Raw genomic sequence first — 16,666 nt, forward strand, 5'->3', positions numbered from 1 at the left:
TCTTGGTCCAAAATTAATAAACACAGTACTTAAAAAGTTTGACTGTTATGCTACTTTCACACATCCGTTTTTCGCTGTCAGGCACAATCTGGCGAATTGTGAAAAAAGCGGATCCGGTGAATGATGCTGCTGGATCCGTTTTTTTCCCATACAGTTGTATTAGTGCCGGATTGCACCTGATGGCCTTCCATTTCATCCGTTTGCCTGTCCGGTGGCCGGAGAAAACATCCAGAGAAACTTTTTTTGTTCTGGCGAAAAACCTGACAGCACCGGAATCGGCACCGTCCGGCTTTTCTGACAATGGGCGCCGGATGCACCACATGACAATATTCGGCGCCGAAGTTCGGCCTCCAAACTGCGCATGCCCTGTTCTCTCTCTCTTTTTACTATTGATGCTGCCTATGCAGCATCAATAGTAAAAAGATATAATGTAAAAAATAATAAACAAAAATAAAAAATCATGATATTCTCACCTTCTGGCGGCCTCGACAGCCTTCCCGCTCCTCGCGATGCTTGCAATGCTACCGTTCCCAGTAATGCATCGCGGCAATTACTCCAGATGACTTTGCGGTCTCGCGAGACCGCTACATCATCACAAGTCATTTATGAAAGGCATTACTGTAAACGGGAGCACCGCGATGAGCGGGAAGGATGTCGGGGCCGCCGGAAGGTGAGAATATCATGATTTTTTATTTTTGTTTATTATTTTTTACATTATATCTTTATCCCGGATCTGGAAGAAAAGCTGATCCAGCGCATCAGTTTTTACACTAATTCAGCAATTAAATAGGTTAAGAAAGTAAGACAACATTATTATTTTAAGAATCATAAAACACAACAAAAAGGTTACCATAAGGGCTCGTTCACATATCCGTATTTTCGATCCAAGTTCTGTCCATGAAAATAACAGACAGCGCTTGGATTAATGTTATTCAATGGGCCAGTGAAGATGAGCAATTCATTTCACTGACCTTATCTGCGTGTGAATGAAATTTGCAGCATGCACTAGTTTCTTCCATAAAATCGTAATCATATGCGTTATCGAGCAACAGTGTATCATTCAGTTTTTACAGATACATTGCAGTATTGTAACATAGGAAACTGTAAATGGTCTTGGAAAGTATTAATAGCTGCTGCTGTAAAAAAATCATGAATGACAAGTAAGAAAAAAATCATCCAAGTTTTCTGGATGAAACTCTGAATTTTTATTATATGCTTGTGTGAACTTGGTCTTAAGAGACTGATTTTTATTTTTTGCCTTTCTTGTCCATGTACTGTGACTAATATTGCTGCTCCTGTCCATTTACTTGACCAGAGGTCATATTCAGATTTACATGAAACATGGTGTTTGTATGAACAGTGATGTAGACACTGGCATGGATCTCCCAATCTGAACTCATCTGCCTATATGAGTGTGATGTGTTCGAGACCGGAGAACTTTGGCCAGTGCATACATCATACAGGGATCTTGTGTCATGGACATTTGAATTTGACATTAACCTCATAAAATTTGTCGCTCTCTTACAATGACAATCCAGCCTCTTTGATGAACATGGAGAAGTGTTACAAAGGTAGAAATAATGCTGAACCTCCATAAAAAATGATGAATATCAGTTTTATTTGAAAAGTTTCCCTTGTAATCTCAGCTGTAACATCTGTTTTTCTTCACAGCTGGAGAAGAGCAAGTTAATACAGAGAAGTGAGATCCAGATGGACTTGGTAACTTTGTACCTGGACCAGGTCTGAATCACTCATTATTATAACTTTCATCTTTCTTCTAAGAACATCTGAGATCCTTCTATGATAGCTAGCCCCAAATAATAATCTTCAGGAATAGAGAGTAGAATCTCCCGAAATTTGTTTAGGGCAGATTCTCTTGATGCGGCCTGCAGAGTCAAATACATTTGACCCAATTTGAAAGTGAAATGAAAGATTTATTATGCTCTGCTGTCTCTCAAAACTTCAAAGCATAACAATTAGATGGGAGAGAAAGTGCCTTTAATACACTTTAGATCGCTTTGCTTGTTCCTATTTTGTAGTATATTTCCAATTAAAGTGGATGTCTATGTCAATGGATGATTCTCTTATTGGAATTATGGATCCATTTAGGGTTTACGGAAATATTCTTTCACTCTAGATTGATCACAACCCAATAGCCCTCTCTTTCATGGTGGAGCAGAGCATTGTGGTGAAGGACCTAAAACCAGCTACAGCAAAAGTCTACGATTACTATGAGACTGGTAAACCATTGTGTACTGTTAAACTACTGCTATTGCTATACAAGTTCTTGTTTTTTTCTGGGCCAAATTGTGGGATTATATGATGAACTTGTCAATCTATGTGTTTGTTTTCAAATTTACTCTATGACGATATTATTACAAATCATAAACGGGAGACTTCTCTACCTCCCAGTGTCTGAGTTTGTGGGGGTGGGGGTGGTATGATCTTGAAAATTGACAATTTGGGGAGATATACATCACAGGAGACGCTACGGACCTATACATCACAGGAGACACTAGGAACATCATGAGAGACACTGGGGCTGGGGCACAAACATTAGAAGAGAGACTGGAGCATATACTTCACAGGAGACACTGGGGCATGTTCATCACAGGAGATGCTGGAGAATATACATCACAGGAGACATTGGGGCATATACATCACAGGAGACATTGAGGCATATACATCACAGGAGGGGCTGGGGCATATACATCACAGGAGACATTGGGGCATATACATCACAGGAGGGGCTGGGGCATATACATCACAGGAGACATTGGGGCATATACATCAAAGGAGGGGCTGGGGCATATACAACACAGGAGTGGATGGGACTGCTGTTGCTGTCGTCGGTGTGACTGAAGCACAGATTACAAAATACGTCCTATTGCTGGCATGTGTCAGGATGCAATCATGCATTGTATTATTGTGCTTGCAGTGTCAGCAGCAATTAAATCTCTGTGATCCCCTGCCATAAAATCTGCTGTCCCCAACCCAAGCATTGCTACCCCTGGGAATCTGTCCATTGGCCGGAGGTTCCCCATTCCTGCTCTAAAGCATAGTGCCTATCTGCAGCACATGATCTTTGCCTAGACAACCAGCCACTCTAAGATCTCAGTGTGGCCGGTAACCTTGGCAATAAGCTATACACTAAAAAATTGCAATCCTCTTTACTATTAAAAATCCTTCCATTCTTGAGATAAATTGCAAAGCTGTTTGATTTTACAAACACTCTGTTATTTAACCCATTTAAGAATTTAAGACATTCCTTATAAAATTTACAAAATAGAAATTAATGCTGCTACTTTTATCTCCCAGATGAACATGCCACTGTGGATTACAACCTTCCTTGCAGTTATGGTAAGTGAATTCACACTTTCCTTCAGAAATATTTAAATTTATTCTGTAGAATCGTTTTCAATTTGTGTGCATATTACACTTTTGCATGTTTGAGCAATTTACCCAAAGTGTCATTCCGGGTCATCTCTATGTCTCATATGGTAAGTCTTTGTGACAGATAGCCCTCATCCCCATGTTATTCTATGGGACTGTACACATGTCCGATTCTTGTTCCTCATACATAGCTGATCTATCTTATGAAAATAATCACAGCTTGCCCGAGTTTGAGCTGATAGTCAAGGCAAGTCAATGATTCCGTGGAAAACATCTGACTGCAGTCCATTTCCTTGGACTGACAGAATGGAGAAGATGGAGACATTCTTTTCTCACTCTTCTCCTCATCTGAAAGACTCAGATCACACTATCTTCACACTCAAAATTTGATCAGAGTGTGATTTGCATAATTGGCCTGATTACCTAGGGATTCTCTAGGGATCCCTATGGAAAATATGACCCCCAATACAATAGACATATTGTCAAATCCCACAGCAAATGTACCCAGAATTAAAGGACCTGTTGGCCCAGATTTTATAGTGTGGAGTGATCCGGGGAGTCAGAGCCGATTGGCTACGCCCATGGTGTTAGCCTGAAAGAAGAACGTAGCTCTGAGATTCTGTGTGGACTATTGACGGTTGAACACCTGTACGGTCAGAGACTTGTACACTTTGACGATGATAGAAGAATATCTCTCAGCACTAGGGAAAGCTAAATATTTCTCCTTCATGGATTTGACCAGTGGCTACTGGCAGGTGTCCATGGTAAGTATGATTGACAGAAAACGGCCTTCATCTTCCCTATGGGACTGTTTGCATTGAATCGGATGCAGTTTAGGCTGACTAATGCTCTGTGGACATTCCATCAGTTGATGAAGAGGTGTCCCGGAGACTTTGAGGTGACTCTAATATATCTGGATGATATTGTGGTATACTCCACCATGTTTGAAGAGTATCTTCCATGGCTGGCAGGTGCTAGAGCAGCTTTCGAAACATTGAATGAAGATAAAACTCCAAAAGTGTCACCTGTTTCAGAAGGAGATTGAGTACCTGGGCCATACAGTCTCCAATGAAGGCGTGTACCCATTGAAGGAGAAGTGTCCTTACCCAACCACCTTGAGAGAGCTGAGAGCAGTTATGGGTCTCTCTGGGCACTATGAACCGTTCATAAAGAACTTTGAGAATACTGCAGCACCCCCGCATGAGTTGATGAGAGGTACAACAGGTGTTGCCTTGGCACAAAGAAACATAGTAAACATAACAGTCCAAAGAGATAAAACTTTGCAGACATGGTCAGCCTCTTGCAGATGTAAGTAGATGAAAAAATTAGACAATTAACATGTAACAGAGCATCTGCAAGGAAACACTGCCAACTAATGGCCACAGAATATAAGAAAAGGGAAAGTAGAAAGAATTATGTCAGCAGGAACCGTTAACAAAGTGTGTGTTTCCTGAGGGGTACAGACAGGAGGAAACACCAGGTCATGTGATTACTGTGTCACAGGTAAGAATTTTAAAAGGCCCAGGAGAGCTGAGAAGGGGGAGGTCGACAGCTGAACCTGTATCAGGACAGACATATGGAGCATCGAAGCTGGCTTATAGCCACAATCACCAGTGCTGGAGAAATCAATGAAGTGAGGTCTCAGTTTGGAGTGAGGAAGAGTGACTGGAAGAGCTGAACCTGAACTGTGTGAGCAAAACCACAGCCATGTGAGCAGAACCAGAACCTTGCGAGCAGAACCATGTGAACAGAACCACGACTGTGGAATCCAACAAATGGGATTCAGATGAGCTGTGACCTGAGGTGTATAATACAGTACACAGGAGATGGAGGCCATGCTTCAAGGGATGTAGGCTGCCATTGTAACTCATCACTGTATTCCGTTAGGGCCTGTGCTGTGATTATTATTGCAGACATAGTGACTAAGCAACAACAGTACTGACCACAAGGTAGATTGACGAATGATACACCAGGGTGTTAGACTAAGGCATCAGTACTTACAGTAATCATTCATTTGCTTGCATAGTAACGTTGAATTGTTACAACAACCTCCTAATTCAGAATTGATATAGTCATATTGTAAAATATTTTACAGTATCCCAGTCCTTTACTAAACCCTTAACAATGTACCCTGTTGTGAAATTGGATTCTGGGCTCCCCCGGTGGCCACTTGTGGAATTGTACTTGTGTGCATCATCCCCTCTGTTCACCTGCTCCTATCAGGATGTGGGAGTCGCTATATAACCTTGCTCCTCTGTCAGTTTCATGCCGGTCAACAATGTAATCAGAAGCCTTTCTGTGCATGTTCCTGCTACTAGACAACTCCCAGCTAAGTTGGACTTTTGTCCTTGTGTGTTTTTGCATTTTGTTCCTGTTCACAGCTGCTGTTTCGTTACTGTGTCTGGAAAGCTCTTGTGAGCGGAAATTGCCACTCTGGTGTTATGAGTTAATGCTAGAGTCTTAAAGTAATTTCTGGATGGTGTTTTGATAGGGTTTTCTGCTGACCATGAAAGTGCCCTTTCTGTCTTCTTTCTATCTAGTAAGCGGACCTCGATTTTTGCTAAACCTATTTTCATACTACGTTTGTCATTTCATCTAAAATCACCGCCAATATATGTGGGGGCCTCTGTCTGCCTTTTGGGAAAATTTCTCTAGAGGTGAGCCAGGACTGTCTTTTCCTCTGCTAGGATTAGGTAGTTCTCCGGCTGGCGCTGGGCATCTAGGGATAAAAAAACGTAGGCATGCTACCCGGCCACTTCTAGTTGTGCGGCAGGTTTAGTTCATGGTCAGTATAGTTTCCATCTTCCAAGAGCTAGTTCTCATATATGCTGGGCTATGTTCTCTCGCCATTGAGAATCATGACAGTTTGACCGGCCCAAAAAAAAGGGGTTAAATTACTGGCTGAGAAAGGAGAGAAAAAAGAAGTCTGCTACAATTTTTTTTTTTTTTTTTTTTTTTCCCTCTAGTTCTGAGTGTGCTCTTAATTGAATCACTTGCTAGTCTGCCTATACTGCAGCCTTCCTCTCTTTCTCTCCTTCTTATCCTTGAATGGCTCTGTGTTCACCTGTTTCAAATGGATCTTCAGAGTGTAGCTACAGGTTTGAATAATCTCGCCACAAAGGTACAAAATTTGCAAGATTTCGTTGTTCATGCACCTATGTCTGAGCCTAGAATTCCTTTGCCTGAATTCTTCTCGGGGAATAGATCTCACTTTCAAAATTTTAAAAATAATTGCAAATTGTTTTTGTCCCTGAAGTCTCGCTCTGCCGGAGACCCTGCACAGCAGGTCAGGATTGTAATTTCCTTGCTCCGGGGCGACCCTCAAGACTGGGCTTTTGCATTGGCACCAGGGGATCCTGCGTTGCTCAATGTGGATGCGTTTTTTCTGGCCTTGGGGTTGCTTTATGAGGAACCTCATTTAGAGCTTCAGGCGGAAAAGGCCTTGATGTCCTTGTCTCAGGGGCAAGATGAAGCTGAAATATACTGCCAAAAATTCCGCAAATGGTCTGTGCTTACTCAGTGGAATGAGTGCGCCCTGGCGGCGATTTTCAGAGAAGGTCTCTCTGATGCCATTAAGGATGTTATGGTGGGGTTCCCTGTGCCTGCAAGTCTGAATGAGTCCATGACGATGGCTATTCAGATCGATAGGCGTCTGCGGGAGCGCAAACCTGTGCACCATTTGGCGGTGTCTACTGAGAAAACGCCAGAAAATATGCAATGTGATAGAATTCTGTCCAGAAGCGAGCGGCAGAATTTTAGACGAAAAAATGGGTTGTGCTTCTATTGTGGTGATTCAACTCATGTTATATCAGCATGCTTTAAGCGTACTAAGAAGCCTGACAAGTCTGTTTCAATTAGCACTTTACAGTCTAAGTTTATTCTATCTGTGACCCTGATTTGTTCTTTGTCATCTATTACCGCGGACGCCTATGTCGACTCTGGCGCTGCTTTGAGTCTTATGGATTGGTCCTTTGCCAAACGCTGTGGGTATGATTTGGAGCCATTGGAGGCACCGATACCTCTGAAAGGGATTGACTCCACCCCATTGGCTAGTAATAAACCACAATACTGGACACAAGTGACTATGCGTGTTAATCCGGATCACCAGGAGGTTATTCGCTTTCTGGTGCTGTATAATCTACATGATGTTTTGGTGCTGGGATTGCCATGGCTGCAATCTCATAACCCAGTCCTCGACTGGAGAGCTATGTCTGTGTTAAGCTGGGGATGTAAAGGAACTCATGGGGACGTACCTTTGGTTTCCATTTCATCATCTATTCCCTCTGAGATTCCTGAATTCTTGTCTGACTTTCGTGACGTTTTTGAAGAACCCAAGGTTGGTTCACTACCTCCGCACCGGGAGTGCGATTGTGCCATAGACTTGATCCCGGGTAGTAAATACCCTAAGGGTCGTTTATTTAATCTGTCTGTGCCTGAACACGCGGCTATGCGAGAATATATAAAGGAGTCCTTGGAAAAGGGACATATTCGTCCTTCGTCATCTCCCTTAGGAGCCGGTTTTTTCTTTGTGTCTAAGAAAGACGGCTCTTTGAGGCCGTGTATTGATTATCGACTTTTGAATAAAATCACGGTTAAATATCAATATCCGTTACCACTGCTTACTGATTTGTTTGCTCGTATAAAGGGGGCCAAGTGGTTCTCTAAGATTGATCTCCGTGGGGCGTATAATTTGGTGCGAATCAAGCAGGGGGATGAGTGGAAAACCGCATTTAATACGCCCGAGGGCCATTTTGAGTATTTGGTGATGCCTTTTGGTCTTTCAAATGCCCCTTCAGTCTTCCAGTCCTTTATGCATGACATTTTCCGCGATTATTTGGACAAATTTATGATTGTGTATCTGGATGATATTCTGATTTTTTCGGATGACTGGGACTCTCATGTCCAGCAGGTCAGGAGGGTTTTTCAGGTTTTGCGGTCTAATTCCTTGTGTGTGAAGGGTTCTAAGTGTGTTTTTGGGGTTCAAAAGATTTCCTTCTTGGGATACATTTTTTCCCCCTCTTCCATCGAGATGGATCCTGTCAAGGTTCAGGCTATTGGTGATTGGACGCAACCCTCTTCTCTTAAGAGTCTTCAGAAATTTTTGGGCTTTGCTAACTTTTATCGTCGATTTATTGCTGGTTTTTCTGATGTTGTAAAACCATTGACTGATTTGACTAAGAAGGGTGCTGATGTTGCTGATTGGTCCCCTGATGCTGTGGAGGCCTTTCGGGAGCTCAAGCGCCGCTTTTCTTCCGCCCCAGTGTTGCGTCAGCCTGATGTTGCTCTTCCTTTTCAGGTTGAGGTCGACGCTTCTGAAATCGGAGCTGGGGCGGTGTTGTCGCAGAGAAGTTCCGACTGCTCCGTGATGAGACCTTGTGCTTTTTTTTCCCGTAAATTTTTGCCCGCCGAGCGGAATTATGATATTGGGAATCGGGAGCTTTTGGCCATGAAGTGGGCTTTTGAGGAGTGGCGTCACTGGCTTGAGGGGGCCAGACATCAGGTGGTGGTATTGACTGACCACAAAAATTTAATTTACCTTGAGTCTGCCAGGCGCCTGAATCCTAGACAGGCGCGCTGGTCGTTGTTTTTCTCTCGGTTTAATTTTGTGGTGTCTTACCTACCGGGTTCTAAGAATGTTAAGGCGGATGCCCTTTCTAGGAGTTTTGAGCCTGACTCCCCTGGTAATTCTGAGCCCACAGGTATCCTTAAAGATGGAGTGATATTGTCTGCCGTTTCTCCAGACCTGCGGCGGGCCTTGCAGGAGTTTCAGGCGGATAGACCTGATCGTTGCCCACCTGGTAGACTGTTTGTTCCTGATGATTGGACCAGTAGAGTCATCTCTGAGGTTCATTCTTCTGCGTTGGCAGGTCATCCTGGAATCTTTGGTACCAGGGATTTGGTGGCAAGGTCCTTCTGGTGGCCTTCCCTGTCACGAGATGTGCGAGGCTTTGTGCAGTCTTGTGACGTTTGTGCTCGGGCCAAGCCTTGTTGTTCTCGGGCTAGTGGATTGTTGTTACCCTTGCCTATCCCGAAGAGGCCTTGGACGCACATCTCGATGGATTTTATTTCGGATCTGCCTGTTTCTCATAAGATGTCTGTCATCTGGGTGGTGTGTGACCGTTTCTCTAAGATGGTCCATCTGGTTCCCTTGCCTAAGTTGCCTTCTTCTTCCGAGTTGGTTCCTCTGTTTTTTCAAAATGTTGTTCGTTTGCATGGTATTCCGGAGAATATCGTTTCTGACAGAGGGACCCAATTCGTGTCTAGATTTTGGCGGGCATTCTGTGCTAGGATGGGCATAGATTTGTCTTTTTCTTCTGCTTTCCATCCTCAGACTAATGGCCAGACCGAGCGGACTAATCAGACCTTGGAGACATATTTGAGGTGTTTTGTGTCTGCGGATCAGGATGATTGGGTTGCTTTTTTGCCTTTGGCGGAGTTCGCCCTCAATAATCGGGCCAGCTCTGCCACCTTGGTGTCCCCGTTTTTCTGTAATTCGGGGTTTCATCCTCGATTTTCCTCCGGTCAAGTGGAATCTTCGGATTGTCCTGGAGTGGATGCTGTGGTGGAGAGGTTGCATCAGATTTGGGGGCAGGTGGTGGACAATTTGAAGTTGTCCCAGGAGAAGACTCAGCTTTTTGCCAACCGCCGTCGTCGTGTTGGTCCTCGGCTTTGTGCTGGGGACTTGGTGTGGTTGTCTTCTCGTTTTGTCCCTATGAGGGTTTCTTCTCCTAAGTTTAAGCCTCGGTTCATCGGCCCGTACAAGATATTGGAGATTCTTAACCCTGTGTCCTTCCGTTTGGACCTCCCTGCATCCTTTTCGATTCATAATGTTTTTCATCGGTCATTGTTGCGCAGGTATGAGGTACCGGCTGTGCCTTCCGTTGAGCCTCCTGCTCCGGTGTTGGTTGAGGGTGAGTTGGAGTACGTTGTGGAAAAGATCTTGGACTCTCGTGTTTCCAGACGGAAACTCCAGTATCTGGTCAAATGGAAGGGATACGGTCAGGAGGATAATTCTTGGGTCACTGCCTCTGATGTTCATGCCTCCGATCTTGTCCGTGCCTTTCATAGGGCTCATCCTGATCGCCCTGGTGGTTCTGGTGAGGGTTCGGTGCCCCCTCCTTGAGGGGGGGTACTGTTGTGAAATTGGATTCTGGGCTCCCCCGGTGGCCACTTGTGGAATTGTACTTGTGTGCATCATCCCCTCTGTTCACCTGCTCCTATCAGGATGTGGGAGTCGCTATATAACCTTGCTCCTCTGTCAGTTTCATGCCGGTCAACAATGTAATCAGAAGCCTTTCTGTGCATGTTCCTGCTACTAGACAACTCCCAGCTAAGTTGGACTTTTGTCCTTGTGTGTTTTTGCATTTTGTTCCTGTTCACAGCTGCTGTTTCGTTACTGTGTCTGGAAAGCTCTTGTGAGCGGAAATTGCCACTCTGGTGTTATGAGTTAATGCTAGAGTCTTAAAGTAATTTCTGGATGGTGTTTTGATAGGGTTTTCTGCTGACCATGAAAGTGCCCTTTCTGTCTTCTTTCTATCTAGTAAGCGGACCTCGATTTTTGCTAAACCTATTTTCATACTACGTTTGTCATTTCATCTAAAATCACCGCCAATATATGTGGGGGCCTCTGTCTGCCTTTTGGGAAAATTTCTCTAGAGGTGAGCCAGGACTGTCTTTTCCTCTGCTAGGATTAGGTAGTTCTCCGGCTGGCGCTGGGCATCTAGGGATAAAAAAACGTAGGCATGCTACCCGGCCACTTCTAGTTGTGCGGCAGGTTTAGTTCATGGTCAGTATAGTTTCCATCTTCCAAGAGCTAGTTCTCATATATGCTGGGCTATATTCTCTCGCCATTGAGAATCATGACAGTACCCTAGGCAACCATTCTGCTTGTGTTAAGTAATTAAATAATCTTTGGTTCAAGTTACCACTGCATCTTCTCTGCCATTGTACCTAATCACCTGTTTACACAGAGCTGATCAGTACAACTGAGTTGTTTCCATCTCAATTCCCAGCCCTAATTAAAACAGTTTAACTGTGCTTTATAGCCCATTCCAAGCTTTAGAACTGGAGGTATGGGAACGGCCAATCTCACCCAGCTCTATTACCATTCCTAAAACCTGGACCCAAAATTGTGGACCAATTAAAAATATCACATGTCAGCACTAGCTAAAAAGATTCACCAGTGCTGTCACTAAAAAGCTGGTGCATAAAACTGCATATAGCAATGCACAATCTGGCCTCGTGCATGCAATCAATGAACTAATAAAGAGGAAAAGTAAAATGCACTAATATGACCAGGATATGGAATGGATAAGATCAATTAAAATATAGTAACATCCCAAATGGTTAGCAACTAGATTGTGTAGAACCGCCTGCTTATGTGTAGATCCACAATGGAGTGAAACCATAGGAATTCCCTTTTTGACAGAAACCAGGCAGCAGATGGAAAGATCAATGCAGGTACAAAGTATCAGTATGTGCAGTAAGTCTTCAGTTCAGAATCAATTGTCCATAGTGTTCACAGCGTTCCAGACAGTCACACTTGCTGAAGCACTAAATGAAAAAAGACTGCCAACTTGAGGTTGCGCGATTTCACTAGCTATGGGCTTTCCCGTTGGCAAAAAAGTAAATAAATAATCTTTGGTTCAAGTTACCACTGCATCTTCATCCACCAGAGGTGTTTCCACCTCAACTCCCAGCCCTAATGAAGCAGCTGAATTGGGTTTTAAAGCCCATTCCCAGTTTTAGAACTGCAGGTAAGGGAACGGCCAATCCCACCCAGCTCTATGGCCGTTCCTAAAATCCAGACGCAAAATTCCAGGCCCATTAAAAAACACATCTCAGCACTATGCATGTTTGAGCCTGCTTCTTCGAGTCATACATCATCGAGGCTTGACACTATATAAATTAAAGATGTTGTTAGTTTTTTAGAGCCACCTAACCTATTGGATGCTCAGCAAAAGGAGGTTAAAACTTCCCAAACTCAAGAGGCTCCAAGAAAAAGGGAAAATCTTCCAGACCTTCATAAGGCTTCGTCAAATATCCCAGGTGTCACAAACAACTCTGCTTTCAAGAAATCTTTTTGTGCACATCTGCATATGTTGTCTCAGCATCCAAACTTATATCCACAGTATAGGAAATTGGGGCATGAATTGAGTGTCTGCAAAAAATGGTGTGCCTCCAGAAAAGTAATTCATAAAAGTTGGCTAATATAGGTTTAATGATTCATTAATACATTATATTGTGCTACTAGTCTATATACTGTATAATCGGTATTCTGTTATTTCTTTGGCTACAGATACATCTGGAAATTCAAGATAAGATTGGGCTGCTCCATATATTGTATCATTACCTACAAACAAAACTGGAAAAAAAACAGTCAGATAATGATATAATTGTAATAATAAAAAGAAGAAATTAAATCATGTGTCTCATATTTTGTAGAAATTTCATTTACTCTGACAGTTATTCAACTATCTAAAGACTGTGTGCCCACAATGAGTTTTGATGCTGTGGAATTAAACTGTATCTAATAATTCTAGCAAAGTGGATGGGATTTATAGAAATTTCATTGCCTCCCTGATCTTTTTTTAACAGTGTATACTGACTTGCGGTGTGTGTTTCAAAGCAGCAACGTCAATGTCTCTTGCTGGCACACTGAGTTTTATGTCTGTATTTTCACCATAGAACTGCATTAAGGTACCTTCACACGAAACGATATCGCTAGCGATCCGTGACGTTGCAGCGTCCTGGCTAGCGATATCGTTTCGTTTGACACGCAGCAGCGATCAGGATCCTGCTGTGATGTCGCTGGTCGCTGAATAAAGTCCAGAACTTTATTTGGTCGTCCGATCGCCGTGTATCGTTGTGTTTGAAAGCAAACGCAACGATACCAGCGATATTTTACACTGGTAACCAGGGTAAACATCGGGTTGCTAAGCGCAGGGCCGCGCTTAGTAACCCGATGGTTGCTAAGCGCAGGGCCGCGCTTAGTAACCCGATGTTTACCCTGGTTACCAGCGTAAAAGTAAAAAAAACAAACAGCACATGCTCACCTGCGCGTCCCCCAGCGTCTGCTTCCTGACACTGACTGAGCTCCGGCCCTAAAGTGAAAGTGAAAGCACAGCGGTGACGTCACCGCTGTGCTGTTAGGGCCGGAGCTCAGACAGTGTCAGGAAGCAGACGCTGGGGGACGCGCAGGTGAGCATGTACTGTTTGTTTTTTTTACTTTTACGCTGGTAACCAGGGTAAACATCAGGTTACTAAGCGCGGCCCTGCGCTTAGCAACCCGATGTTTACCCTGGTTACCCAGGGACCTCGGCATCGTTGGTCGCTGGAGAGCGGTCTGTGTGACAGCTCTCCAGCGATCAAACAGCGACGCTGCAGCGATCGGCATCGCTATCGCTGCAGCGTCGCTTCGTGTGAAGGTACCTTTAGATGCGGAAATTCTGCACATGACTATATCAATAAAGTTTTGTTAATGCCACATACCAGGAAGTATCAAATACAAAGGTGCTATATTTAAAGTGAACCTGTGTTAGATGTCGAGATCCCACCTCTGCACAGAGTGAATCTTGAACCATCTCTGTTGCGGTCCCCCATTCTTCTCCAGCCGCAGTGGAGTCTGCTTAGTGGAGACGTCGGTCCCAGAGTCTAGCTCAGGCTGATAATGGACAACTGGTGACTGCTGCCTTTCCAGCTTCTGCCATTGTAGCCAGTACTGGGCAGCGGCGAGCAGACGTGTTTGGGACTAAGTCCTGCCCTTCCCTTTCTGAGCATGCCCAGGGCAAGATCTCTCATTGGAGATCAAGGGTCACATGCTTAGATACTGCAGCAAATCCCATTGGTCCTTTAGGAAGGTCCTGAAGGTGTTCTTCTTCTGTGGCAGCCTCCCATTGGTCCTTCTGGGAAGGTCCTGTTCTTGCTGCAGCTATAAAAGGTTCGCATAGTGTACATTTGGAATCGTGTGTGTGTTTATGAGTGCAAGTCGTTCTTTAAAATCCCCTCCCTTGTGTATGACTGTTTGCAAAAGGTGGATGTTTGCAGTCTAGCGCCCGACTAAGCAGTCAACATAAAGACACACGATACAGCGTCTATCGCTGTAACCGACAGTGTGGCGCTGTGCGCTATTAGAGCGCTTTCCTATCCCAAGTCTGGGTGGTTAGTGGCGTCTGCCAAAGCGGCACAGAACGCACTCTTGTGCTTTAAGTTATATTTTCTGTTACTTTGACACCCCAGTTGTGGCGTCGAGTGCAAGTGGTCTGAACGTACTCTAATCCTGTGTCTTGGGATAGAGTCCTGAGACTCCTTGCTTGCGCTCTTGGTGCGGTACCGCGGCCCTGTGACGCAACAGGGTTTGCTTCCTTCACACAGGGTGAAGTTAACCCGTGTGTGTATCCACATTGTACCGCCATATAGTCTGTGATTACTAAGCAGCAGGTTCCATCTCTGCACGGTGGACCCCGGGCTGCAAACGCACCTTATACCATCTCTCTTATAATTTGGTGCGTTCCGCTAGCTCTAACATTACACTAGTGCCAGGGTCTGTCTAGTAATGAAGGACATAGTAGTAGAAATTCACCGCACACTCTTTAGTCAATTTGCAAGCGTGTTTTCACAATTTATTCCAAAAGGTTTCAAAATAAGTGTATAAAGGCCACAAACAGAAAATGATATATGCAGATTCAGAAACCGACATTTCGACCCTCCTGGAGTCCTGGGTCTTAGTCATGGGGTTACTATAAAACGAAAAAAGAAAGTATAAGGCATTGACAACTATATACAGTTTATACAGAGGAACATAGAGTACAAAAGTCAGTCAAATGACATCAATATTAACCGTTGCCAAAATAGGGATATACACTCACCGGCCACTTTATTAGGTACACCATGCTAGTAACGGGTTGGACCCCCTTTTGCCTTCAGAACTGCCTCAATTCTTCGTGGCATAGATTCAACAAGGTGCTGGAAGCATTCCTCAGAGATTTTGGTCCATATTGACATGATGGCATCACACAGTTGCCGCAGATTTGTCGGCTGCACATCCCAAAGATGCTCCATACAAGGCAGGATGGATCCATGCTTTCATGTTATTTACGCCAAATTCTGACCCTACCATCCGAATGTCGCAGCAGAAATCGAGACTCATCAGACCAAGCAACGTTTTTCCAATCTTCTACTGTCCAATTTCGATGAGCTTGTACAAATTGTAGCCTCAGTTTCCTGTTCTTAGCTGAAAGGAGTGGTACCCGGTGTGGTCTTCTGCTGCTGTAGCCCATCTGCCTCAAAGTTCGACGCACTGTGCGTTCAGAGATGCTCTTAGGCCTACCTTGGTTGTAACGGGTGGCAATTTGAGTCACTGTTGCCTTTCTATCAGCTCGAACCAGTCTGCCCATTCTCCTCTGACCTCTGGCATCAACAAGGCATTTCCGCCCACAGAACTGCCGCTCACTGGATTTTTTTTCTTTTTCGGACCATTCTCTGTAAACCCTAGAGATGGTTGTGTGTGAAAATCCCAGTAGATCAGCAGTTTCTGAAATACTCAGACCAGCCCTTCTGGCACCAACAACCATGCCACGTTCAAAGGCACTCAAATCACCTTTCTTCCCCATACTGATGCTCGGTTTGAACTGCAGGAGATTGTCTTGACCATGTCTACATGCCTAAATGCACTGAGTTGCCGCCATGTGATTGGCTGATTAGAAATTAAGTGTTAACAAGAAGTTGGACAGGTGTACCTAATAAAGTGGCCGGTGAGTGTATATTGAGAGCAGAAAAAGGCAACCAGCAATAGTTGTATAATAATGCATGTTTGTAACACAATAATAAAATATTCAGATAAGACAGGCACGTATTACCTTGGTTGTGGTGCAAGAGTAGAAGACGGAAGATGTGGAGAGGGACCCTTGGTATATAGGTACCAGAAACTGTAACAAATGATGGAATAGTTAAAGTAAGGGTAAAGGCATTTAAAATAATGAGTCTAGAATTGTTGGTGGCCATAGTCTCCTGTAAAACCATCAGATGAGGAGTAGGGGAAATATTTTAGTAAAGTAGTAGCCCTCAGTCTGTGTTTAATGTGATGGTGGGCTGTATACAGAGATTCCCAAGTACAGGGGGCTTATCTCTCAGGAGCTAAAGGCTTGCTCTGTAGTAAGATACCCGAAGGCCAGCTGGTGCCTGTTGTATAGCACATAAAGTGAGGAGCTCAAGGGGGGAGCATGCAAAAAACATAGGGGCATGTCAGTGAGAAGCCCAAGATTGCAGCCATGTG

General features: G+C 44.2%; 1 protein-coding gene across 1 annotated transcript in view; it reads left to right on the forward strand.

Annotated features, from left to right (window-relative positions):
• LOC143769707 (alpha-2-macroglobulin-like) overlaps positions 1 to 12,936 on the forward strand; it is a 154,836-nt gene extending 141,900 nt beyond the window's left edge. The window contains exons 33-36 of the mRNA XM_077258493.1: positions 1,672 to 1,740; positions 2,138 to 2,240; positions 3,319 to 3,360; positions 12,692 to 12,936. Of these exons, the coding sequence (XP_077114608.1) occupies positions 1,672 to 1,740; positions 2,138 to 2,240; positions 3,319 to 3,360; positions 12,692 to 12,714 (237 nt within the window). The 3' untranslated portion in view covers positions 12,715 to 12,936. The remainder of the gene's footprint in view (positions 1 to 1,671; positions 1,741 to 2,137; positions 2,241 to 3,318; positions 3,361 to 12,691) is intronic.
• The last annotated feature ends 3,730 nt before the right edge of the window (positions 12,937 to 16,666 follow it).

This window comes from Ranitomeya variabilis, chromosome 4 (assembly GCF_051348905.1).
Source record: "Ranitomeya variabilis isolate aRanVar5 chromosome 4, aRanVar5.hap1, whole genome shotgun sequence".
Classification (NCBI taxonomy): domain Eukaryota; kingdom Metazoa; phylum Chordata; class Amphibia; order Anura; family Dendrobatidae; genus Ranitomeya; species Ranitomeya variabilis.